Raw genomic sequence first — 27,356 nt, 5'->3', positions numbered from 1 at the left:
TTTCTCACAGGGAGATTTATAATGTAAGTAAAATTATATTGAGCTCTCTTTTGGTAGGGGTAAGTTAATAATTTTTTTTTTAATATTTTATTTGTTTATTTGACAGAGAGAGAGGGGTCACAAGTAGGAAGAGAGGTAGGCAGAGAGAGAGGGGGAAGCAGGCTCCCCACTGAGTAGCGAGCCTGATGCGGGCCTCCATCCCAGGACCCTGAGATCATTACCCAAGCCGAAGGCAGAGGCTCAACCCACTAAGCCACCCAGGCGCCCAAGTTAATAATTCTTAAAGCTAACAATATAAAGGAAAATGATGGATGTTCCTAAATTTGAATGTTATTTCTGATGTGAACATTCTATATATTTCCTGGTGTACATGTACAAGAATATTTTTCTCTTGGGTATATATTTTTATTATCTCTAAGTAGAATTATTGAATCTTAACATAAACACATGACTGGCTTTACAAGATAATGCGATACTGTTTTAAGTATACCAATTTATATCCCCTACTATGAGCAAGTTCTCCTTAATTCACGCAGTCACTGATAAAGTCAAACTGTAGCAAAATCTATAAAAGTTGTGTAGTTATAACTATAGTTGTAGTTACAACTATATTGTACTGTGATTTTAGCCAGTATTTTCCTGAGATACGAGTCGATCATCCTTTTATAAATTTATTTTAGTGTTCACTTGCCTGTTTTTCCTTTGGGTGGCTTATGTTTTCTTACTAATTTGAGGAATTTTGTATATATTTTGGGTACTAATACTGAGGTACGTGTGCTAGAATTTTTTTTTTTCTTAAGCTACTTGCCTCTTTATTCATGGTTGGTTTTTTGAAGAACAGATGTTCTTAATCTAATTAAATTTATCTGCCTGAGTTTTAAGCACTGTTTGTGAAATCTTTCACTGTTTAAGAAATCTTTCCTTACCCCTAGATTTTATAGATATTGCCCTAAGTTTTCTTGTGAATGTGTTACGATTTTTGCCTCTGTGGGTTTATTTATTTATTTTGGGGGGGCATGATATAATTTAGGAATCCGACTTCACTTTGATGAGTAACAAGTATGAATAACAAGTTGTTCTGAACCATTTATTGAATAGTGTCACCTTTCTCTACTAAGAAGCCTTGATAGGAGGTAGAGCCAACTGCCCCACTTTTTTCATCCTTTTTAGGAGTGTTTTGCTATATGACCTTCAGCTTTTTTCAAAAATTTAAGTTTCAACTTTGCTTTTTAAAAAAAAAATTTAGAATCAGCTTCAAGGTTCCTCCTCCTAAACCCTCTTCTCCCCCCACCAAAAAACCCCTACTGGGATTTTTTAATTGGAATTTTATCAAATCTGTAGATCACATTTGACAGAATAGATGTCTTTTGTGATACTGTCTTACCCATGAACAAGATTATCTCTTCATTCCTTTAGGGTATTCTTTTTTTTTTTTTTTTTTTTTTTTAAGATTTTATTTATTTATTTGACAGAGATCACAAGTAGGCCAAGAGGCAGGCAGAGAGAAGAAGGGAAGCAGGCTCCCTGCTGAGCAGAGAGCCAGATGCTGGGATGGATGGGCTCAATCCCAGGACCCTGGGATCATGAACCAAGCCGAAGACAGAAGCTTTAACCCACTGAGCCACCCAGGCACCCCTTTAGGGTATTCTTTTAATAGAGTTTTATAATTTTCTGGATACACATCTTGCTTAGTTTTTGTTCAGTTTATCCCTGGGCATATTGCTGTTTTTTGATGCCATTATGAACAGTATTTTCCATTTCAGTACATTTTCTGTTCTGTATTTAAAAATGTAATTGATGCAGGGTACCTGAGTGGCTCAGTGGGTTAAAGCCTCTCCCTTCAGCTCAGGTCATGATCTCAGGGTCCTGGGATCAAGCCCTGCATTGGGCTCTCTGCTTGGCAGGGAGCCTGCTCCCCCTGGCCTCCACCGCCTGCCTCTCTGACTACTTGTGATCTCTGTCAAATAAATAAATAAAATCTTTTAAAAAAAATGTAATTGATGGGGTGCCTGGGTGGCTCAGTGGGTTAAACCTCTGCCTTTGGTTCAGGTCATGATCTCAAGGTCTTGGGTTCGAGCCCCACATCAGGCTGTCTGCTCAATGGGGAGCCTGCTTCTTCCTCTCTTGCCTGTCTCTCTGCCTACTTGTGATCTCTGTCAAATAAAAAAATCTTTTAAAAAATGTATTGATATTTATATATTGATTTTGTTAGATCAGTGTATGAAATTTGAATAATTTGTTCTTTTTTTTTTTTTTTTAAGATTTTATTTATTTATTTGACACACAGAGAGATCACAAGTAGGCAGAGAGGCAGGCAGAGAGAGAGGAGGAAGCAGGCTTCCCGCTGAGCAGAGAGCCTGATGTGGGGCTTGATCCCAGGACCCTGGGATCATGACTTGAGCTGAAGGCAGAGCCTTAACCCACTGAGCCACCCAGGCATCCTTATTTTGTTCTTTTTTATACATTATTTGGGATTGCTGTATAGACTTTATCATCTGAGAACTACATTGTTGTATTTTTTTCCTCTCCTTTCCTTTAGCTTTTTTATTCAAATTAATTATTTGTGTAATCTAGGCTCTCTAGTACTACAATGTTGAATAAAAGTGGTGGTTGTAGGCATTCTCTTACCTTTTTGAACATGTCTAACATCAGTCACTAGGTAGGAAGTTTGCAGTAGGTTTTTCACAAATCTCTTCATTAGTTTAAAAATTTTCTTCATTTTAACCATAATGGGTTTTAAATTTATTGAATGCTCTGGGAGGGCCTTTATCAAGATGGTAACATGGTATATTAGTGTATTAGGGTCCTCCAGAGGGATAGAACTTGTAGGATGTACACATACAGAAAAAGATTTATTATAAAGAATTGGCTCACACAGTTATGGAGGCTAAAAAGTTCCAAGATTTGCAGTCAGCAAGCTGGAGATTCAGGAGAGTTTATATATTAAACTCATCCAAAAATACTCAGAAATAGCTGGAATAAAGTTTGACCAAATATTTGGACACCCTGTGGTCTAGTCAAGTTGACACATAAAATGAACCATCACATGTAGAATTTATCCTGTAGACTTATAAGATGAATTATATTTTATCTTTCTCCAGTATTAAACTGTATTTGTTTTGCTGGTTAAGAACACCAACTCGAGGGGCACCTGGGTTGCTCAGTTGGTTAAGGGTCCAACTCTTGATCTTGGCTTAGGTCTTGATCTCATGGTCATGATGAGTTTGAGCCCCACCAGGGTGGAGTGGAGCCTACCTTTAAATAAAAACAAAAAAATATCAGCTCCACTTTTTTTCTTTATGAAATGTGTGGTTTGGTCTGTGAATGTTCTCTTTAGGAATTTTTTATCTGTGATGATGAGTGAGTTTTAACGTGCGAACTTTCTTTCTCATATTGTCCTTGTCTGGGTTTTGTATCCATATTCTACTAGTTTCTTAGATTTGATTTAAGTAGTATTCCTCATTTTGCAAGAGATGGATGTATAAATGATTAAAATGATACATTCTTTGGATGTTTTCTACCACTTAACTGCAAAACTTGTCATTTATGGATGACTTTAAAGTAATGATTCAGTTTAATAATTGAACTTTTCAGGCTTTCTATTCTTCCTTGGTTAAGTTTGAACATATGGTTTTGTTTGGTTTTTAGGAATTTGTCCATTTCTTGTGTTTTTGTGTTTATTGTGATAGTCATTTATATAGCTTCTTATTAATAGCTGTTATGAGCGTTATTATATGGTAATTTCATTTTGCTTTCCTTGTTTAGTCACTTTCACCAGAGGTTTATTTATTTTATTGGTCTCAAATTATGGTTTTAACCTTCTATTGTATCTTTGTTTTATCTTTTACTAATTTTAGTTTTATTAACTTCCACTTTTGGAGGGTTCATTTTATTATTTCTGCCTTCTTTGGAAGTTGGGAAAATGGTCATTGGATTTTTGAGTTCCAACAACTGTTTTAGTTGCATTCCACAACTTCTAATGTGTAGAGTTTTCATAATTGTTCTGTTCTAAATATTTCTTGGTTTCCATTGTGATTCCTTCTTTGACACATGATACAGAGGATGTTTTTAAATTTCCAAATATTATACTTTTTTAATTTGATCCTGTTAGAATAGGTGGTGATTATTGGAAATTTATTGATACTTGATCTAAAACTCACTTTGTGGTCAATTTTTGAACATGTCCTTTTGGTAGATTTGCTGCCCCCCCCAAAAAAAACCCCATGTATTCCTTAATTGTTAGATCCTGGGTGCATAATTCTGGGTTGACAGCTATTTTCTCTTAGCACTTTAGCTATCTTACAGTATCTTCTGGTTTCTATTTTTGTTGAGAGGTCAGTTCTAATTACTATTCTTTTGTAAGTTATCTTTTTTTCTGATTGCTTTTTATCTTCATCTTTGGTGTTTTGCAATTACATGTCTGGGTGTAGATTTCTTATTTATCTAGCTGGTGTATATTCTTTTGTATCTGGATTTACATATTCATTTCTGTAATACAGTTAGGTATTATCTGGCTATATTTGTCCTTCATTCTGTTTAGACTGTAGGACCCTAGAGCACCATATGTCAGGTCTTTTCATTTTGTACTTGGTATTTTTGATTTTCTTTTGTGTTTTGTATTCACTTGTTTCTGTGTGCTGCATTCTGAGTAATTTCATCATAGCTGTTTTCTAGTTTACAAATTCTGTCTTTAGCTGTGTCTAATTTGTTGTTTAATTCATTCATTGAGTGTTTAATTTCACATATTTTTGATTTCCGAAAGTTATCTTTGATTATTCTTGATCTGCCTGGTCTTTTTTTTTTTTTAATAGATTCTTGTTAATTTTTTAGGAATACTTCCTGAGTACCTATCATGTGCCAGGCACTGTTATAGGAGGTGGAGGTGTTACATTCTGATGTTCCTTGGTATTTTTTTTATTGAAAGGAGCTTCACTGTTTTAGTCTTTTTTTTTTTTTTTTAACATCTAATTTATTTGTTTAAATAAGAAATCTACACCCAGACATGTAATTGCAGGGGTACGGGTCTGTGATTCATCAGTCCTATGCAGTTCACAGCACTCCCCATCTCCGGTGTCCATCACCCAGCCACCTCATCTCCCTACCCCCTTCCCCTCCAGCAACCCTCGGTTTGTTTCTTGAGAAGAGTCTCTTATGGTTTGTCTCCCTCTCTGGTTTTGTCTTGTTTCATTTTTCCCTCCTTTTTTCCTATGATCCTCTGTCTTATTTCTCAGATTCCTCATATCAGTGAGATCATATGATAATTGTCTTTCTCTGATTAACTTATGTCACGTAGCACAATAGCCTCTAGTTCTATCCACGCCATTGCAAATGGCAAGATTTCCTTTTTGATGGCTGCATAATATTCCTTTTTGTTTGTTTGTTGTGTGTGTGTGTATGCACACCCCACATCTTTTTTTTTTTTTTTTTTTAAGATTTTATTTATTTATTTGACAGGCAGAGAGAGCAAGAGGAGGAAGCAGGCTCCCTGCGAAGCAGAGAGCCTGATGTGGGGCTCGATCCCCAGGACCCTGGGATCATGACCTGAGCCAAAAGGCAGAGGTTTTAACCCACTGAGCCACCTAGGTGCCCCAAGTATCACATCTTCTTTATCCATTTATCTGTTGATGGGCATCTAGGCTCTTTCTGTAGTTTGGCTATTGTGGATATTGCTGCTATATGTTTTAGCCATTTTTAAGTGTACACTTTTTTAGTAATTTTTAGTGGATTCACAGTGTTGTGCAACCATCACAACTATCTGTTTTCAGAACATTTTGTTCACCCCAGAAAGAAACCTCATACCAATTAAGCATACGCTCCACATTTGTTCTCCAGTCCCTAATAACAACGAATCTACTTCTTTCTTTATGGATTTGTCTGTTCTAGATACTTTATGTAAGTGGAATCATGCAGTATGTGCCTGGCTTCTTTCACTTAGCATATTTTTTTTAAGATTTGTATATCTAAGAGGGGGAGGGGCAGAGAGAGAATCTTCACATAGACTCCTCACTGAGCATGGAGGGCCCACATGGGGCTCAGTCTCAAGACCCATGGGATCATGACCTCAGCCAAAACCAAGAGTCAATTACTCAACTGACTCAGTCACACAGGCATCCCTCTTAGCATAATACTTTTAAGGTTCATCCCATGTTGTAGCACATATCAGTACTAAATTCCTTTTCATGGCTGAACAGTATTTCCTTGTATGGATAATACCACATTTTGTCCATTTATCAGTTGTTTCCATTCTTCTTTATAAATAGCTGCTATGAACATTTGTACCAGTTTTTATGTGAACATGTTTTCAGTTCTTCAAGTTATTTCTTTAAGCAGCTCATAACCTGTTTTATATATTACATCTGAAATTCCAGTTGAAATCCTGGGGTGTTGGAATCTGTTGTTTCTGCTAAATCTCAGTTAGTGTGGCTTATTTCCTCCTAGGTTGTGAGCTTACTGTTTTATATTTTTAACATATTTTTGTTTGATTTTTTTTTAGACTTTATTATTATTTTAGTTTTTATGTAAATTAAGGTTAGTTAACATATAGTGTAGTATTCCTTTCAGGGGAAAGATTTTATTTAATTTAGAGAGAGAAGGGGGGGGCGGGGGGGCGCAGAGGGAGAAGAGAGAATCTCAAGAAGACTCTGCTGAGCATGGAGCCTGACTTGGGGCTGGATCCCAGGACCGTGAGATCATGACCTGAGCCGAAACCAAGAGTCAGACTCAACCAGTTGAGCCACCCAGGTCCTGAAAGATTTTATTTTTAAGTAATCTCCACATCCAACACGGAGCTTGAACTCACAGCCCCGAGATCAAGTCACACACTCTACCAACTGAGCTAGCCAGCTTCTCCAGCATTTTTGTGTTTGTACCATGTTACCTGTAATGTTTATTTGAAAAGTCAAAATAGTAGAATCAAGAAATAAAAATTGGCAGACTAGATTAATACTGTTTTCTGAGGGGAAGAAAACAGTAAGGTATAATAGAGGCAGCAGAAGGATGGAATTCAAAGGATGTTTCTTCCCCTACAGCATTTAAAGTGTTTCTGGGAGCTAAAGGCAAAGATACTATTTTTAGGGCCTCTCTCTGCTGGAGTGTTGTTTTAGGATGTGGATTCCCTGTGCTCCATGGGTCTCTGGGGATGTTAAGGCCCATTAAAAGACAAGGGTCTTTATGGCACTGAACCAGTGGAATTTAAAACCCTGGTATTAGAGTGGGTGAGACATTAAAATTATCTATTTTTTCCTTAATGACCACAAAACATGAAAATCTTACTCGTACTTCCCAGCTTCGTGTTCTGACAAACCAAGAGATGGGTAAAATGTTAAAAGGAATATGATATGTAAAATGTTTTAGGGATACCTAGGTGGCTCAGTAGCTTAAGGATCTGACTCTTGATTAGGTCATGATCTCATGGTTGTGAAATCCAGCTCCATGTCAGGCTCTGTGCTCAAGAGTCTGCTGGAGATTCTCTCTCCCCCCACCCTCTGTGCATACTCTCTTTCTAAATAAATAAAAATGAAACATTTTGGATAAAAGTATTTGAGTCTGAAACAAATTTTGCATGTACATTGTCCATTTTACTTTTGGCTGTTCATTGTCTTTATTAAATGTAAATTGATAGCAGTTATTTTCTGTCCATTAAATTATGGGTTCTTTCACAGACTTTGTTTACTGGAATTAATAGAAATTTAGGTGACACGTACTTCCTTTTAGAGTCCCGATAACCTTTTATGTTCAACTGTCCTGCTTAGGTCTTCTTTTCTTCCCCTTTCTTCAATCTAAAACATACTGCAAATGATTGCAGTAGCTGACAAACTTTTTTGCATTACTTTTATTATTTCCCCCTCCTTCACAGTGCTGTTGGAGTTTTTTTGTTGGTTTTTGAACTCCATTTCAAAAGGACATATACTCTTAAGGGCATTCCTGGCTAACCTGGTATTCTTACCTTTTTACAATTGAGCTCATAATCTTTCTTTCTAGACTTGTATGTTTGTCCTATGCCATCACCTTTTTGCTAATCTTAAGTACTCTAATGCCTGCAGACCATTCATCAATTGTAACTGCCTTTGCTCATGATGTTGACTCTTAAAATAGTCCTTCCCATAATCTTAGGCTCTTGGCAGTGTTCCTATCCTTCAAAATCCACCTAAAGTACACTGTCAGTATCTTTTCCAACTATAAACTATATTTTTTCTCTTCTTGTTGTTTTGTATATTTTTTTGAGAACTTCTCTGTTTTGAATAATTATTGATATTTCTTCTGTTACTCTCCACCCAATTATAAATTTCTTATGATCAAGGCTCTTGTGTTGCTTGTCTTTAAAGTTCTTTCTGGCAAGGCAAATTGCCTCAGGTTGAAAGGTGTTCATTAACTATGTGAAGAATTAGATTATAGCAACACATTTAATTTGAGATTAGCTTGACCTCATGAAATGTAATGTTTGTGCTATACTTGTTTTTATACCCCTAACATTTAGCACACCGCTTTGGCAATTTAACATGTCTTTTGAATTGTTGAGGAAGGTATTTGAAGACTTTAATTTGGTCCTTGTATTTTAGTGTCAAGGAAAAATTGAGTTGGTTTCACGGTTAATTAGGGGAATTCGTTCAGTAATATCTTCTTCTTATTACTAATATGGGAACTAGGGAATTTTTGTTTGCTTGGAATTCTGTTAATCAGAGAGTTCATAGAGTTTTTAATGTGGTAGCAATATTTTTCCTAAAGCAAGATGATCAGTAACTTGTTTGCTTTAATTATTAGAAACTGCTGTGTGCCTGCCTTATGATGAGTAATAATGAAGCAGATTCAACTTCTTCCCTTTTCCAAAAATGCAGGTCCTTGTTAAACCTTTGGGAGACCGAGGATACCTTTTTCTTCTCTCTCCTTGTCAAATGGTTTCTCCATATGGTAAGTGATCTCTCTAATCTTTACAATTCTTTTTAATTTTTTCATTAGAACATACTGCTAACCAGTTTGGCTTCTGTTTTTTTAGAACATCAAACTGCCAGATCTCGAGTCCTACATGCTTTATTTCTATTTCAAGAACCTAGAGGCGTAGTTACTTGTAAGTTCTTTGAATATCTAAATCAAGTCACTGATAAATACTTACATTTCTTTGAAATTTTCCACATAACTCAGTAAACATTTTTTTTCTTATATCATATTTTGGAAAATACTATGGGGCTATTAAGATGTATTAGCAAAGCAAAATAAAACATAAACTATATATGACTTGATTATTTTTTAATGGAAAATTCTTTGGGAGTTAACAGTGTTTTCACTAAATGAACATTGATTGTAATAATTTTTTTTTTAATTTCATTTATTTATTTGACAGATCACCAGTAGGCAGAGAGGCAGGCAGAGAGAGAGGGAAACAGGTTCCCTGCTGAGCAGAGAACCCGATTCGGGGCTTGATCCCAGGACCCTGGGATCATGACCTGAGCCGAAGGCAGAGGCTTAACCCACTGAGCCACCCAGGTGCCCCATTGATTGTAATTATTAAAATACTGTAGTAGCTTTGGTTTTTAGGGTTCTATATTATTAGTAGTATTTTTTTTAGCTGAGTTCATTTTTGCGTTCAAATTTTAACAACAATAAAAAGATCATATGCTAGTCTAAATTTAGGCCATTTAAAATTAATAAAAATTTACACTGGTGTTAAAGAAAATTTGCTATTCACTGTTTCTAAGAAAGTACTTGAATGCTATATTAAGGTAAAATTCCCACTGATGGGTTTCATTGTTAAATTAAGAATGACATTTTCAATTGTAGCCACTTGGTGTTGAGATATCTGTCTATACGGTATAAAACATTAATGTAAAGTTAGATTTATTACAGTACAGCAGGAAGGAGTGACATTGCTATCAGTTGCAGGATTCTCTTACAAGGGACCTCAGATTTTGCCTTGCTTCTTTATTTCTCTTTACATTTCCCTGCTACCAGTTGAATGCCAAGGGACAATAAGAAATGAAGATCTTCAATGAGTGGGTGTTTTTCCCTTTAAAAAAATATCCTCTACAATTTTTAGTTTCTTAAGCGGCCTCTTTTTAGAAGCAACACTCTTCGTTTATTTCTATGTTGCATATATGTATTAGGGTACATACTGCTAGTCTGGTTTACCATTAATGTATAAATGTTGTTGCATTTCTTTGACAACATGTAGATCTGTGTTTGATTCTTGATTGCTAAAACATGGTTTGTCTTTTTGTTTGTTTACAGCACAGAAAGGTTCAACTAATGCAACACCACAGAAGAGACATGAGAGCATGACAGATGTATTAAAAATAACTCAGTTTTTACAGTTTGCTTTGATTCAGTGTCGAAAGGAATTCAAAAATATAAATACTATAAATTTTCATTCTGTTGTTGAAAAGTATGTAAATGAATTTTTTAAGCGAGGTTTTGGTTCAGGTAAACGAGAGTTTATCATGTTTCCATATGATTCCCGATTAGATGATAAAAAGTTCTTATACTCAGCTCCAAAAAATAAATCCCATATTGATAATTGTTTGCATGCCTATATTTTTCGGCCTGAAATGTATCAGTTACCAATTTGTAAATTGAAAGAGCTTTTTGAAGAAAATAGAAAACTTCAACAGTTCAGTCCACTCTCAGATTATGAAGGCCAAGAAGAAGAAATGAATGGTACAAAAATGAAATTTGGAAAACGAAATAACTCAAGGGGTGAAACTATTATACCTAGAAAGCAGAAGTCCTCTCACTCTTTGGATTATGATAAGGATAGAGTCAAAGAATTGATTAATTTAATTCAGTGTAGGAAAAAAAATGTGGGTGGGGACTCAGACACAGAAGATATGAGAAGCAAAACTGTCTTGAAGAGGAAGCTTGAGGATCTACCTGAAAATATGAGAAAGCTCGCCAAAACCAGTAATTTATCTGAAAATTGCCATCTATATGAAGGTAAAAATATCAGGTTGCTTTTATATAGTATAAAAATAATAACCAAAAATACAGTAAAATAGTTCTGTCCTTTCCCCTAGTACAGGCGTCTGCAAGTTATAGCCTCAGAACCAATCCAGCCTGTCCCCTATTTTTGTAAAGAAAGTAATCAGATTTCTGAATTGTATAGCTTAGGCTAATACAAGGAAAATAAAGTATGCTTGGCTATTGTCCTATTAATTGGAGTTCTTGTCCTTTTATGTCCTGTTAATTTTATAATTGGGAAAGTACATTGAATATTAGGTCCCTTTAGCATGTTGCTTAGTGAAAGGAACCTTCTGAGGTTTAAAATTTGATATCTTAGATGCATACACATTTTTTTTTCCCACCCCAGTAATATGTTTGACTTGTTCTTTTTTTCTATTTTTCTTTATTTTGTTTTAGTTGACAGTAAAAGTCAGAAATGGGAGATCCTTTTTTTAAGTGTGTGTTTCAGTACTGCAAGTACTCTAAAACTTTTTTCATCTAGATTTTTAATATCTTCACACTGCTTAAAAAAGCATGAAATGTCTTTGAGTTCGTGGACCTTTGAATTTTGTGCTGCTGCTCTTCTTGTTGTTTATTGGCAGATACCAGTATTCCATTCCTGTTTCTTACTAAGCTATTTTACTTGTATATGTTCAAATCCAGTGTGTCTCAGAACTGATTAGGTTAAATCAGTGTTTTTATACTGTTCTCTTAGCCATCAGTGCTTGTATCCTCAGTTACTTTTCACTTATCTGCTCTTCTTTCTCTATTCCTGCACGTATGGTAACCGCTGGCCACGTGTTGTATTTAAATTTAAATTAAAATGGGGGCACCTGGGTGGCTCATTGGGTTAAAGCCTCTGCATTCAGCTCAAGTCATGATCTCGGGGTCCTGAGATCGAGCCCCACATCAGGCTCTCAGCTCTGTGGGAAGCCTGCTTCCTCCTCTCTCTCTCTCTCTGCCTGCCACTCTGCCTACTTGTGATCTCTGTCAAATAAAAATCTTTAAAAAAAATGTTTAAATTAAAATGAAATAAAGGTTCATTTCATATATTATATTTGGAACATTGCATAAGCCATACTACTGTATTGCAATAGCACAGATAGAGAACATTTCCATCATTGTAGAGAGTTCTGTTTGACAGTGCTGTCGTCTTCAGTAACTTTAAAGTGTTTCTTCTTTAAAGTGTTTTTTCTTTCCAGCATTTTCATCTTGTTCTTACCTCTTGGGTGGCTTTCCTGGCATCTGTCACCCATTTCAGTATCATGTTCTTCCAGTCTCAGCTTCGTATACGTCTTTTCAAAAGTTTTTGATAGATTGGCCCTAACCCACATGGGTAACCATGTTTCCCACTCTTTTTTCCCATATTCCTTGATTAGGGTTCATCTCTCTCCCCAGAATATGTCATAGTCAGCCCTTTACACTCCTTTTTCTTTCTTCCCGAAGCATCTTTCATTTCTCTCAACCCTTATATCTTTGCATTTCAGATCCCTCCCTAGATTTTGGCTCTTCTGTTTCTTATTGTTATTACCTTTAGCTTACGCCATGCTGAATCTGTGGACATTTACTGATCTGCACTGCCTTAACTGTTGACCTGGTGTCTTGAGAATTAACTGTTTACCATGTGCCAGGACTCATTTAGTTCTTGAGTTGTAGACATTATTATCCTTAATTTACAGATAAAAAAAAAATCTGAAGAATTTGAGTAATTTTACCTGAAGTTATGTAGTTCATTAATCCATGTTTAATTCATAACTTAGTTGTGACTGACTCTAAAACATTGTAAATACAGCCCAAACTTGGCTGTATTTACTAGCACTAGCACATAATGGTCAAGATACTTAAGTTTCAGTACTGTTTTAGCTGATAATTGATTTTGTCTATGTGAAAAAATAGTCGTGTGTTACAGTCAGGCTTTATCAATAATAAAAATGGTGGGAAAGCCAGGCCAATAGGCCAAAGTAGAGGCCAAATAGGCAGGGGAGAAGGGAGAGATAGGTTAAATTTGAACTAGTGACAGTCAGACTTGCATTTCTAGGTGTTCCTCATTTGTGTTTCTAAATTTTTTCCCCCTGTGGTTCATTATACCCTGCTTAAATTGGAAATCCTGACATCTATCCAGGCTTTACCCTTCTTCAGCATTACAAGCACCATTTCCTGAATGTCTATTCCCTTTGCAGGTTTTAAATATAATGGTTGTGCAGATCACCCATATTTATACCTGCTTGTAACCATCTCTTAACATGTTTTCTCTCATAGTCTTTTTTGTTCTTAGTGCAAGTTTGGTATAGACTGCTTCAGGATAATTTTGTATCTCTAGTTTAGCTTTGTTATGAATTAAGTAATCTAGTCATTCAAGATAAGGTTTTAGATTATAAGAATATCAAGCTTTATCTTAAAGACAAAATCTAATAGGTATATAGGAGATAGAAATCAAATTAAGCCATGGTTTGGTTTTTTTTAGTAGATTAAATGTAATCTGCATGTCCTAACATTTTGCAGAATAACAAGTACAGATATTTTTTCTGTTTTCAAGTCAGATAAAACTGGGGGTAAACGGATTGGGATTTTGGTAATAGAGTTTAAGGTAACTACACTACAGGTATTAATATATATTATCCATACTACTAGCATGATGTCTGAGCTCATTTCTCCATTAATACAGTTTTCAAGTTATGAAAATAAGCTTTCATTTATGGTAATTTCTAGCTATGTGCAAATTTTTTTTTTTAATTTTTCTTATTACTTTTAAAGGATTTTTATTTATTTATTTGAAAGATAAAGTACATACATATGGGGAGAAGCAAGCACGCCACTGAGCAGGGAGCCTGATGTGGGGCTTAATCCCAAACCCCTAGGATCATGACTTGAGCAAAAGGCAGGTGCTTAACCAACTGAGCCACCTTGGTACCTGCTATGTGCAAAATTTTAGAACCAGTTATATTTGTAAAGAAAGGGATGGATGTACTCGTACAGTCTAAGCCAGTGGTCTGATTGGATTCTTTCCCATATATATCTTATGACAATTAATTTCTAGATATATATGATTTTTAAGTTTTTATGCAAACATTCCAAACTAAGATAAGGTTTTTCTTTCTCTTTACCTTCAGGGTCTCCTCAGCCTATTGGCTCTCTTGGGCATGATGCTGATTTGAGACAGCAGCTGCAGGATACCTCTAATTCCGGTGTTGCTGATATCCATCGGCTATTTAATTGGCTATCAGAAACACTAGCAAATGCACGGCATTCTGATGCATCCTTGACAGATACAGTCAACAAAGCCTTAGGATTGAATACTGATGATGCCTATGAAGAGCTGAGGCAAAAGCATGAGTATGAGTTGAGCTCTCCCCCAGATAAGAAAGAATATGAGCAGCCTACTTGTGCAAAAATTGAAAGTGTGCATTTTAAGGGCACTCAGAGCCCATTGCTAGAAGTTGATACATCATTGTTAAAGTATCCTGTTGCTGTTTCTACTGGTGAAGCAGGCATGGACCATAAGCTACATTTGAAAGAAGTAAGCATGTGTCTTTTGATTATATATGTTGTTTTTGTGAATGTGTGTCTGGAAGAGGATGTAGGTGTGTTTCAATGGGATTTTTTTCCCTTTCAAAAAGAAAGAACATACACATTGCAATGAAAGTATCTGTCCAGGATAGTAGTTCTAAGTTATTCCTTATTACAAAGGGATAAATGCAGAAGTACCTGTTTTCCTTCCTGCTTATAGGTTTGTGTGTATCGGCATATATATAGTTAATAAAATTGAATCCTCAAAAGATTGGCTTTCTTCTGGCAGTTCTAGAATCCAAAAGTGATATAAACAAGATTAGGTAGTTTGTATTTTTCATGCAAAGAGGAATGGAATGTGAGTGTCCTTTAAGGATTACTTCTGAAAGGACTCTGAGCATTGCTTGACAGGACATCCAGTTTATTTATGAAGGAAACTTAGTACTGATCTCCAGCTGAGAAGTAACCTTGTCATCCCCAAAATGTGGCTGCATCTCTGGAAAATAACAATAACAGGATGGCACCATTTTCCTAAGGGTTTATTTCTAATTTCCTTTTCTCTCCCTATTTCTCTCACCTGCCTTTGAATAAAAGTCATATGCATGTCCCCAGGCTTTCTGCACATAGTTTTAGGATATTTATTTTAGGGGGAGGATGGTATCAGGAGACCCACTTGCAGAAGTATGTAACTTAGGTAACTAACTAATATTATTAACATTTCCTGACATATTTAATATTCTAAATTGAGTTGATAGGAGCATGGGCCAAACTCTGCCCGCTGCCTTCATCTCTCTATTTATTTATTTATTTATTTGAGAGCGCAGCCACGAGGGAGAGGGAGAGAGAGAATCTTAGCCCATCATGGGACTTAATCTCAACCCTCATCATGATCTGAGCCAAAGTCAAAAGCCAGATTCTTAACTGACTGAGCCATCTCGGTGCCCCCGCCCACTGCCCATTTTTGTAACTAAGGCTTTAGTGGAACTAAGGCTTTAGTGGAACACTGTGAAACGCAGCCATTTGTGTAGGTGGGTACTCTGGCTGCTTTTGCACTACACAGGCAGACCTGGGTATCCAGCCCACAAAGCCTAAAATACTTGGTGCTTTTCTGAAAATTCTTACAGCCACTGCTCTAAATCAACATCAAATTATGTTTTGAGGGAAAACATTATGTTTTAATTAAGACGAGAGTATTTTAACTTTGCCATGCTGTTTTTACTCATTTGTAATGTTTAGATTGAAGCTTGTGGATTTGCTATCAAAAAACAGTGGAATGTGTGACTTGGTTTCAGGGTTGTGAGTTCAAACCCCACATTGGGTGTGGAGCCTACTTGTTTATTCTGGACATAAAAGTTACTTGAAAAGCTATTGAATATGTACTCTAATTTTTAGGATCCAAATTTAATTAACATGAGTAATTTTGAAGATTGTAGTCTGTGTCCCACTGTTCCCATTGAACATGGATTCCGCAGACAGTCTAAGTCAAATAATGTTGAAGAGACTGAAATACATTGGAAACTGATTCCAATTACAGGTAAGAACACGTATACTGGGACTTCGGTTTGCTTGATTTTACTTAGCAGTTTCCTAAAGGGTTTATCTTTTCTAGATTCCATTCTTGGGTGAGTGGGTGGTTCATCTTACTTGGTTCTGACATCATCTTATTTTGAGCAATGTAATGTTGGTTTTGGTGCATTTGGAGCAATGATGCTGGTTTTGGTCAGCATCAGCAAGTATCTGCAAAACAGCCTATAAAAGCAGAGGGATTTAAAACATGCTTTCCCAATGGAGTTTAGCATGCAGACTTCCAAATGAATATTGTTGGCAGAAATTGAGTTTCTAATAAGGTGAGATAGTGACAGAGGTGAAATGACACCTCTTTGGGACAACAGATTAAATGTTATCTTCTCAAATTATTAGAATACACTTCACTATAAGGAGCTATCATCTAAGAAGTTATGTTGAGGTTCATCTGTTTGGGAAAAAGCAAACAAACAAACTTGATTTCTTAACATTGGATTATCCTAGAAAACTTAGATCATCATAGAGATTACCCTGAAGTGATCAAATGCAGAAGTCCCTAGAAAGCTTATTGGACCATAGGGCAAGACTAGGTTAATGTTGAAAGATCATTTTACAGTATTCTAATTTCTCTGTGTAGACACATAAACACACACACACATATACATACTCTTAATATTCTAAGTTCTTACCTTTGTTAGCTAAGCATTTTTGGAAATATTCCCAGGGCACATCTTTTCCATTCCTAGTCCTTTAAAAAGAAAAAAACAAAAATAAAAACAAACAAAACCCAACTTTTTGCTAAAAAGTTAGATTGGCTTGTGACCTAGAAGCTACTGAGACCTCCAAGAACTCAGAAGAATTTCTAAAACTTGAAGAATTACCATGGGCTTCAGCACCATTCTCTACTTAGTATCTTACCAGAAGGGCAAGAGCTCTAGAAGTGATGGTAGAGAAGTGACTGGTACTGAAGAGCTGGAGATGTTGGCTTGAATGGGAGAACACAGTAAAAAAGTAGTCAATACAAGTCATTATCCTAACCATTCTTCATTTAGGTAGCTTTGTAATTGATGTTCAGAGCCATTTGAAGGCGCAACATCTAGATGTTGATATTCCATCATCATCTGAATGGAAAGGGAAGCAACTTCTTTCTCTGAATGACCCTTCTGGATTGTTTTAGGCAGAAGATGTAATACTTGGATTTGTTAGCATTTGGGTTTGTCGGAAAGGTGCTTAATATAGGTATCACATATATCTGAAAAGAGTCTACAAATCTAATGGATGCTTTCCCTCAGGAGGGAATGCAAGAAGCCCAGAAGACCAGCTGGGGAAACATGGTGAGAAACAAACACCAGGTGAGAAGCCTCCCCTTGCTTTTCCTCCCGATGTGCCCTTCAGAATTGCTCCTGGCATTTCTGGTTCTCTATCAGTAGGGCACCATTTTGAGTTCTGTTATTACAGAAAATTTGGACAACATCATTATTTGCATTTAAAATCTTTGATTTGTATCAAATATTCTTCTACAAAGAATGTGTTTAAAGAGGTCACTGAGTATTCGGAGATTAAGTTTTCTTCACTGTAGTGATTCTGTCTGATACGATGTCTTGGGAAGATGGGAATTTTTTTCTTAATCCATTTCTGTAGAATACCCTATGCAAAACAGTCTTCAAGTTTCTTTAAAGTTTAAAAAACAAAAGGATTGAGGCCCGTTATCTTCTAGGTTCATTATTCCTAATCTTGAATTTTTGACCCAATTCTTCTGATTATTTAAGTAAAGTAGTGTAAATAAGAGATTAGGAAACTTTGGGATTTCAGAAAGTTACAGATGTTGCTGATTAGCCAGTTGCTGTTGGTTCTTAGAAGACCTTTTCTTTTGTCTGAGTTCAGTCCATTCAGCATCTCTGCAGATAGTCATAGGCATTGTTTTCTTGCTTAGAGTTTGGTGGTAGGCCTTTTTTGTTTGTTTCAATTTCATTATATCTTATTCTTTCTGAAATCGTAAGTGGTAATGGGTTTTTTTCCTTAATTTGAAGGAAAGCTAAGTGGCATAGTTTTAGTTGATCTTTATGGTTTTCCTCTCCATAGAGTTTTTTTTTTTTAAAAAGACTGAATGCTTTTCTTTAAGAAAATCTTTTGTCTCCTCCTAGGAAAAATGACCCAAAAAAGCAAAACAGGAACAAAAGATATAAGACATACAGGAAAGTGCATAAATCTTTAGTACACAGCTCAATGGGTTTTTACTTTTATATAGACTCATATTACAACTGCCCAAATCAAAATTTAGAACATTTCCAACACCCCCAGGTTTTCTTCTTTAGTCTTCCAGTAGGTACTCCCCCTGACCCAGCTGTAAGCACTAATCTAATTTTGTTTGTTTGTTTGTTTTACCATAGATTAGTTTTACCTGTTCTTAAATTTAAGGTAAATGGAACCTACAATGTCTTGTTTTGTTTTTGGCTGTTTCACTCAACATTATCCCTGGGATTCACCTATTTTCTGTCAGTAATCCTTTCTCATTAGAAGCAGCCAGGTATCTTGTTTATGCTTCAACTTGCGCCATTGGCATCTGCAGTCCTCTTTTATTTGTCATACCATCTTTATATTTTGTGATGGAAAATGTAAATATGTAAATGATGCTGCCTTAGAGAACTCATTATTCCCCTTTCAGAGTCAAAGTACTGCAATGCTTGAATGACAATCACTAGAAAACATGTATTATTGTTATTGACATGTGTTTCCTTTAGTTCATTACTGAGAAGACATTTTTTTTTTTTTTTTTTTTTTAAGATTTTTTTTTTATTTATTTATTTGACAGAGAGAAATCACAAGTAGATGGAGAGGCAGGCAGAGAGAGAGGAAGGGAAGCAGGCTCCCTGCTGAGCAGAGAGCCGGACGCGGGACTCGATCCCAGGACCCTGAGATCATGACCCGAGCCGAAGGCAGCGGCCCAACCCACTGAGCCACCCAGGCGCCCCTGAGAAGACATTTTTAAAGATAAAGTCAGTTCTAGTGATTAGAATCTTATAGGGGAAGTTTGTGCAAAATAGAATTAGATGATGGTACTTTTTTAAAAGATTTTTTTTTGCTTTTTTAAAAGAGATTTAAACTTTTTTTTTTTTTTTTTTTTTTTTTTTTTTTTTAAAGATTTTATTTATTCATTTGACAGAGAGAGATCACAAGTAGGCAGAGAGGCAGGCAGAGAGAGAGAGAGGAGGAAGCAGGCTCCTTGCTGAGCAGAGAGCCCGATGCGGGACTCGATCCCAGGACCCTGAGATCTTGACCTGAGCCGAAGGCAGTGGCTTAACCCACTGAGCCACCCAGGCGCCCGAGATTTAAACTTTTTTAATGGAGGAAAATTCCCTACATGGATTTAAGCTTAATTCAGCTTTAAAAAAAAAAATTCCCTTTATCATAGCCCTTCAGGCATAAGCTTATTGGTCTGAACTACAGCTATATGTCTTGGGAGCAGGTATTTCATTTGAAATAATACATAATTGGAAGTTTAAAAATTATAGGTGGTATTCCCCAACCTCTTTGTTTTACAAGGTACAGTTTAAATGTTTTTATATAAATAAATCAGACATCTGATATGGTACTCAAGAAGAAGTGGAAAAGTATCTCAAAAAGTAAAATACCTCAAAAAGTCTTGCAGCCCTGTCCTAGACACTTAGTTTCATTGCATGGATCAACCTCTGTTAGAAATTTCTTATGTATCCTTCCGGACATTTTGTTTGTGCACTAAACCCCATGTTACAGTTTTAAGAAGGATGTTCTGTATTCTGGATTTATTTTATGGAACTTGAATTTCTGCTTTAACAGTTTCATAAGTTTTTTGGGTTTGTTTTTTTTTTTTAAACTTTTTTTTTTTTTTTAAGATTTTATTTATTTATTTGACAGAGAGAGAATCACAAGTAGGCAGAGAGGCAGCAGAGAGAGAAGGGGAAGCAGGCTCCCCTCTGAGCAGAGAGCCCAATGTGGGGCATGATCCCAGATCATGACCTAAGCCGAAGGCAGAGGCCCAACCCACTGAGCCACCCAGGCACCCCTCAGTTTCACAAGTTTTTAATTCTTATATTGGATATTTTGCTCCCTTACCCTTCTTCCACCTACAGACCTGTTGTGGTCTTACTTGCCAGCAGATCTTTGCAGTAGTTAACGGGTGTAGTGGTTCATGGCAACTACCAGGGTTGGTGGAGAAATGTCACAAGCTGGCTGCTTCTGAGGCTGTTAAGAGCTTTAGAAAAGTGTGAGTGTGAGGAAAACCTAAACTGAATTTGTGTGGAGAGGGTATGTTGCCACATGTGGGTGCAAACTTGAATAAGGAATTCGCTGTATCCTCAAAGTACCATAGTTCTAAAAACTGTACTTATACCTGCAACTTCCTGATATAGAGGTACCATTTCATAGACTACAACAGCGATTTGTTAGGAAATATTGGCCAAGATTTAAGAAGAATTAATTAAAAAAAATAAAACTTTATAATATTTGGGCAAAGATCACAAACTTTTTTCTTTTCCTAAAATATTATAAATTGCTGTTAAACATATTTTCCCCTTGTCTTTTAAAAAGGGACTTAGGGTATGTGTTTTGAAATACAGTTTAAAAAACATAATATGGGGGTACCTGGGTGGCTCAGTCATTAAGCGTCTACCTTCGGCTCAGGTCATAATCCCAGCGTCCTAGAACTGAGCACTGCTCAGCAGGGAGCTTCTCCCTCTCCCACTCCCCCTGCTTGTGTTCCCTTTCTTGCTGTGTGTCTCTCTGTCAAGTAAATAAATAAAATCTTTAAAATAAAAAAATTTAAAATATGTTTGAATTACAGTCTCTGGGGAAAAAGTATAATCTGTAGATGGAGCTAGCTGTCAAAAGTCAGAGTGTTACGGTTCCATTAACACCAGGTAGCTGAATGACCTTCTCTTCTCAAGATCTCAGGAGTGTTACTGTTAATGCAGATATGAAATATGTTTTTTTCCATATTACTGAACCCTCCCCCTCAACAGATCTGGGAAGCAGAAATAAGCAAACAATTTGTATTGATGCCAGATTTGCACATGTTTGAACACTTCAAAAGAAATCAAAGAAAATAACATCCAGACTTGTTACTCTAGCTACTGAAATCCAAAGACCAGCCATAAGTAGAGCACATAGAAAATGAAGCTCATACCATCATTTGAGATATTTATTCTACCTTCCAGTGTAGAGTTTTAAATACATACTTTGATCTGACATTCCTATTTATGAGTTTGTGTTTTCAGATGTTATTTTTTGGGATTGCTCTTATAATAATGAACTCTTCCTATATAGGTATGAAATCACCAGAAGAACAAGTGGTGTATCTGCCACCACAGGAGGCCTTTCCTAACGACCCCCGGGTAATAAGTAGACAGAGAAGTTCTGATTACCAGTTTCCATCCTCTCCATTTACAGACACACTAAAGGGCACCACTGAGGATGACGTGTTGACAGGTCAGGTGGTGACAGTGGAGGAGCAGTGTGTGCCAGCAGCAGAGCCGCCCACAATGAGTGAAACCACAGAGAGGACAGTGTTAGGAGAGTACAATCTCTTTTCTAGGAAGATAGAAGAGATTTTGAAGCAAAAGAATGTTTCATATGTCAGTAGAATTTCCACACCTATTTTTTCAACACAAGAGAAGATGAAACGGCTTTCTGAGTTCATATATTCTAAGACTTCCAAAGCTGGTGTACAGGAGTTTGTAGATGGCTTGCATGAGAAACTAAATACTATTATTATCAAAGCATCGGCCAAGGGTCGGAATTTGCCACCAGTCAGTCCCAATGATTCTGGTAGTAAGATAGCATTGAATCCTCTGGGAAAGCCTGTCCTACCAGTTTCCTCAAGTGACTTCAACAATAAACAGCTCCTTGAGCCACTTTGTAGTGATACTTTGAAAGACACCAACTCCATTGAGCAGCATTCCTCTTCAGCTTTGGGTTTAACTGAAGTAGAAGTGAACCAGCCATACCATGCCACAGAGCTGATGGTGACTTCTGATCATACTGTACCTGGTGATACTGCCCGGGAACCGGTAGAAAAAGAAACAACAAAATCGCCCAGTGATGTAAACATTTCTGCCCAGCCAGCTCTTTCAAATTTTATAAGCCAGTTAGAACCTGAAGTATTTAACAGTTTGGTTAAAATCATGAAAGATGTCCAGAAAAATACTGTGAAATTTTATATTCATGAAGAAGAAGAGAGTGTGCTCTGTAAAGAAATAAAGGTAACTAAATGAGAAGGTAATAATGGGAATGCTATATAAACTTGTCTTACTGGGTCTGATCTCTATAAAGTGGAGGGGGATTTTTTTGTTTTTAAATGTTGACTATATATTTTCATAATTTAAAACAGTGGAATAAGATTAGTAAGTTCAATTAAATGTAGAACCTCTAAGTATCTTAGAATCTTGTTTTATCATGATTTTATAGACCATTTGTATATACACTGCAAATACCTTTAAACTGTTGCTTCGAAGATTTTAAATGTTTCTTACCTGAGTTTTTAACTAGAAAGATACAGAGAGGTAGAAGAAGCTGTTAGTGTTTATTTCTTGGGGGTGAGGGAGGGTTTATCAGTCAAATAGAAAAAAACTGCCCAGGGATGACCTAATGGTGATATATATATAGTCTCTTGGCATTTCCTGATACCCTGATCATGTCAGGGTTCCCTACAGCCTTTTTGATCAAAAACCATGATGATCCTCAAAGACTCCCCAATCATGAAAAATTCCTCAATGCAAGGTATATTTTTTTCTACTGAAGCTACAGAGTAAGACTAGTCTTTCAAGTATTTGATTTTTAAAAATAAATGCATGTATTTGTATGTGTAGATACAGACATATATAAAATTTATAACAGGTAAGTTATGACACAAAGGAATAGCTGTATCAGTATTTAATGTTAACAGTATTTACTAAACTCTAGGATTTTAATCCCTTCAGGAAATGATACAGGTTTTAAAATAAATGCCTGTTCCCATTTATGGAATTAACTTATCATGACAAGTTCCTGCTTGTTTTGTTAGAGGAAGCAGAAAGTACTATAAATAAATGCCTTTATAGCTGAGAGTGGCCCAGAATCTGTGCTGCTATGTTCTGAGCCTTTGTCAGTTTGGGAGTGTAAAGTTTTTTTCCGGCGAGATAAACACAACACCAGGCACAGTGGGTGCAAGGCAAGATTTATTAAAAACGCTCCGCGGCGAAGTTTCAGGGCTCAGGAGAAGGGGAGCCAGGAAAGTTGCGCCGGGAGGAGGTGGGCACCCTCGGGCGAGGTTCCGCGACTCTGGAAAGCAGAGTGGCGGAAGTCGCGCCCAAGGCAGGGAGGAGGGGGCTTTTAAGGGGTCTTGGGGAAAGCTCAGGGGTCTTTTGGCAAGTTTCCCTTATTTGGATATCCCGCCGCTCATCGGGATCCCATTGGTCCACAGGAGCCCGGGGCGGGGGTCTCAGATTCCTGCTTGGGCCTTTGTTCTCCTGTCCCAGCTCAGGTCTTGTGGCGGGAACTTTCGCCATCTTTGGTAGCCCTTCCTGCCAGCCCAACAGGGAGTTTCTTTGGTGTCAACATGTTTCATGTAGAGTGCCATGGAGAACATGGAGAACATGGAAATGAAGGAGGTAGAAGAGTGCTCAGTGTGCCTTCTTTCCTGCTAATTCCCTGTGATTTCTTAGGAGGCTGAAATCAGACGTATAGGAGTTTTCTTGGTTGCATTTTGCCCTGTATTATTGAATATAGAGCTGCTTAACTTTTTCTATCCCCAGCAGCATGTTCAAGTGTAGTATTGGTGGGGAGGGGAAATAGCTGTGTGTTGGGGGTTCTAGTTGAGAGGACAGAGTGGATCCAGTCCCCCACTGTGCTCAGCATCATCCCATCTTCCTCACCGCATTAATTTATACACTAATTGTATCACACAGAAAATGCACTGCCTTATGATGGTGCATATATTTCATTCTGCCATAGAATAAATCTTGGTTTTGTTACTATGTAGGAGAGAAGGATGCTGTGTGTTTTACAAATCAGATCAGAAATTTCTTTTAATCAATATCCATTAGAAAATATCAAGCAAAAATGTTAAAATAGAGTAAAAATATATTAATAAAATTTTAAGCATCTAGAATAAGTCCAACGGACTTACTATAGGAGTTCAGTGGTCTCATTTAAAATGAATTCGCAGTTAAATCTTCTTAATGTAAAAAGACCAAAAATTACAAGCTGGCCCGTAATTTACTTTCTCATTACCAGTCTGTAAGCTGTTCTGAGATCTGCCCAGAAGCTGTAGAGGTTAGATCAAAATCTAATAATGTAGAACATGCTGCTTCAGTTTAGGGCTACACAGAAATATCCTCTTTGAGATGATGCTTGTAGACCGTTCTTGATAGAGCAACAGACTCTTTGTGAGGCAAGCTGGGTTTAGACTTAATGGCTGTCTAACCAGCCTTGCCAACCTTGAGAAAATGAATCTGCTCCCGTTATCTGTGAAACAAGGAATGTGACCTTTAGGACCCTGCAGTATACTTCAGATTTCAGGATTCTACCAGCAACCAAAGAGCAAAGGAAACTGCCTATACCACTCACTCTGTGTCCTTTGAAAGGTAGTCCCATGTCACCAGCATGGAGGGAGGTATTAGGTGGGAGGGTCTATTTTATTTGAAGGTGTGACTCTGACAGACATGGCTAAATAGTTAGTGAATGCCATACTGAAGCGCTGTATGAATGACTTTGGGATTGTTGTGAATTAAATGATTCCAGTAGTCCGAAAAGTGCTTTGCAAGGGAAGGTGTACTATACTGGTAACCTTGCTGCAAATAACCAAGGGCTTCCCTTGAAAGAAGAGGAAAATGAAATGAGAGAGTGGTTAATGATTGGGCTCTGGGTTGCCCAGAATAAATGATGGAACTGGGTTAAGAACCTGGGCTAATCCATTGTTCTTACGGTTCTTTTTGTACCCACCACTGGCATTTACTTCACTTTGATTGCATAGCACTGTAACATTGTGACCGTGGCATGGCCATTTAGGCTCAAATCTATAGATTCTGTAAGAAGAATGGAACTGATGATCTCTAAGGTCCATAGTATAAGGTCATCACTACTAGTGGCCATTTCTAAGTGACTACTTATCAGTTGATCTTGCATTTCTGGTGTTGAGTGGATATTTGCAAAAAAAGGCTTTTAATGTTGATTTAGTTTTTCTCTTTAACAGGAATATCTTATCAAATTGGGCAATACAGAATGTCATCCAGAACAGTTTTTGGAAAGAAGATCAAAATTAGATAAACTATTGATTATTATTCAGAATGAAGACATTGCAGGTTTCATTCACAAGGTAGACTCTTAAGTCAAATTCACTACTATTTTGGTTATAAAAGTTCCCTTATTTTAAAATCTTACTGTCTTTGAGGCTAAACTTTGTTTTTAAAATATCCTTATAACGTCTAAAAGAGGTAGAACTTCAAGTTTGGGAGATTTAGGGCTTGAGATGTAAACGATCCATCTGTGAATCAGCTTGTGATCACGTTTGCACCCTTGCAAAATTTTAAATTGCGTCACATCACAGACCCTGTCACTCATCAGGACTAAGAGTATTGACTCCTTGAATGTCAGTGAGTGCATTGACTCTATATTGCCTTCATTTGTATGTCCCAGGTAAAACCTGTTTGTACCCTCCCTTTGCCAGACCATTTCCCCTTTACATTGCATTTGGAGGTACCCATACAGTCTTGGGAACCTGTTTCAAGTCCTTCTGCCCTTTTAAGGCTTTCCTGACTGCATGGGCTCTTGCTGTCCTCTGAATTCTGACTGCAGTCATAGGGCCAGACAGGTTGGCCTTCATTATTCTGTTGCCAGGTCTATTGTAGGTCCCTTTTTGTCAGAATGTTCTGTTCATGGTATGTACCCAGGACAGAAATGTTGGTTTATGTCTTTGGATATGTTGGGAATATTTTTGTATTTTGTTAGACTTCTCTTGTAGGTTACTTCACACTTGAGTCTTACCATTTCATTCTCTTATGTCCTTATTTCTGTTTTTGTTTTGGGGTTTAAATAGGTACCTGGCTTGGTGACTTTAAAGAAGCTCTCTTGCGTTAGTTTTGCTGGTGTTGATAGTCTGGATGATGTTAAAAATCATACATATAATGAATTATTTGTATCTGGAGGTTTCATTGTGTCTGATGAATCCATTCTAAATCCGGAAGTTATTACAATTGGTAAGATTTATGCTTTATTTGGAGTATGAACTTTGTCCCTTCTAGGTTTTTTTCTCATAAATGACTCATGCTTTTAAATGTATTGTTATCTCTGATTGGCAAAATGGATGAGTACATTACCATCATTTTATTACCTCAAATTTCTTTCCTTGTCTCTTAGTCACTGCACATTTCCTCTAAATCTGATATAAAGCAAGTCTGTCTGCACCGGTTGCATTTGGATCCGTTCTGCTTTGTTATTGTTACTAGCATGTTTCTGTTACATAGATGTTCTTAAATCTAAAGAGTATATATAGATGTCTGTCTCCCTTTGAGGGTAAAATACTACATAGGGAAGTAGATATTTCTATATAGTATCTTACATAATTGATTGAGTGACTTTTATTGAATTTAAAATAAACTTCATTATCTCTAACAGAGAACCTTAAAAATTTTTTGACATTCCTTGAAGAACTTAGTACTCCAGAAGGAAAATGGCAATGGAAAGTCCACTGTAAATTCCAGAAAAAACTGAAGGAATTGGGCAGGTAAGAGTTGATATAAATAGGGGTGCCTGGGTGGCTCAGGGGATAAGGCCTCTGCTTTTGGCTCAGGTCATGATCTCAGGGTCCTGGGATAGAGCCCAGCATGGGGCTCCCTGCTTGGCAGGGAGGCTGCTTCCCCCTTCCTCTCTGACGGCTGCTCTGCCTGCTTGTGATCTCCATGTCAAATAAATAATTAAAATCTTTAAAGAAAAAAGGGAGAGTTGGACAATAACTACATAATTGTTGATGCCAACATTGTGTTCATTTTTCTGTGTTTATAGCAGTTTTCCCAGATGTCCTTAGCCAGTCATAAGGGGGAATGTAGTTATTTTTCTAGCCTGTTTGGAAATAGTATTCTTATTTAGGTAGAAGTTTGCTAAAGTTGAAGTCCATTAGGTATATAGGTAAAATTGGTTTAATCTTTGCCACTTGAGGGCTTTTAGAATTAAAAAAAAAACAAAAAACAGTCAGCACTCAATTTTTTTTTTTTTTTTAACCCAACTATATATGCCAACTAGATTAGGCTCTCTCCCAATGGAGAACTACCTTAGGCAGCTAATCTATTTACACATATACTGAGACATTAATCCCAACATGATAAGGGGATTTGTGATTAGGACATTTATTTATGTAAGTAGTTGATTTCCCCAGTGATTCTTGTATT

General features: G+C 36.8%; 1 protein-coding gene across 4 annotated transcripts in view; it reads left to right on the top strand.

Annotated features, from left to right (window-relative positions):
- Positions 1 to 27,356, top strand: part of TASOR (transcription activation suppressor) — a 56,966-nt gene that overhangs the window by 24,004 nt on the left and 5,606 nt on the right. For 2 of the 4 annotated variants that reach the window (XM_059161227.1, XM_059161229.1), the window contains exons 12-21: positions 8,835 to 8,907; positions 8,993 to 9,064; positions 10,222 to 10,923; positions 14,040 to 14,446; positions 15,829 to 15,970; positions 17,253 to 17,312; positions 21,385 to 22,196; positions 25,166 to 25,288; positions 26,009 to 26,168; positions 26,587 to 26,695. In XM_059161227.1, coding sequence (XP_059017210.1) covers positions 8,835 to 8,907; positions 8,993 to 9,064; positions 10,222 to 10,923; positions 14,040 to 14,446; positions 15,829 to 15,970; positions 17,253 to 17,312; positions 21,385 to 22,196; positions 25,166 to 25,288; positions 26,009 to 26,168; positions 26,587 to 26,695 — 2,660 coding nt within the window. Of the gene's footprint in view, positions 1 to 8,834; positions 8,908 to 8,992; positions 9,065 to 10,221; positions 10,924 to 14,039; positions 14,447 to 15,828; positions 15,971 to 17,252; positions 17,313 to 21,261; positions 22,197 to 25,165; positions 25,289 to 26,008; positions 26,169 to 26,586; positions 26,696 to 27,356 lie in introns of all 4 variants that reach the window. The other 2 variants (XM_059161226.1, XM_059161228.1) reach the window with 1 other exon arrangement.

The sequence above is a fragment of the Mustela lutreola genome, chromosome 2, assembly GCF_030435805.1.
Source record: "Mustela lutreola isolate mMusLut2 chromosome 2, mMusLut2.pri, whole genome shotgun sequence".
NCBI classification, from domain to species: domain Eukaryota; kingdom Metazoa; phylum Chordata; class Mammalia; order Carnivora; family Mustelidae; genus Mustela; species Mustela lutreola.
Note: the sequence above shows the minus strand (reverse complement) of the source record. Positions and strands in the feature narration are given on the sequence as shown.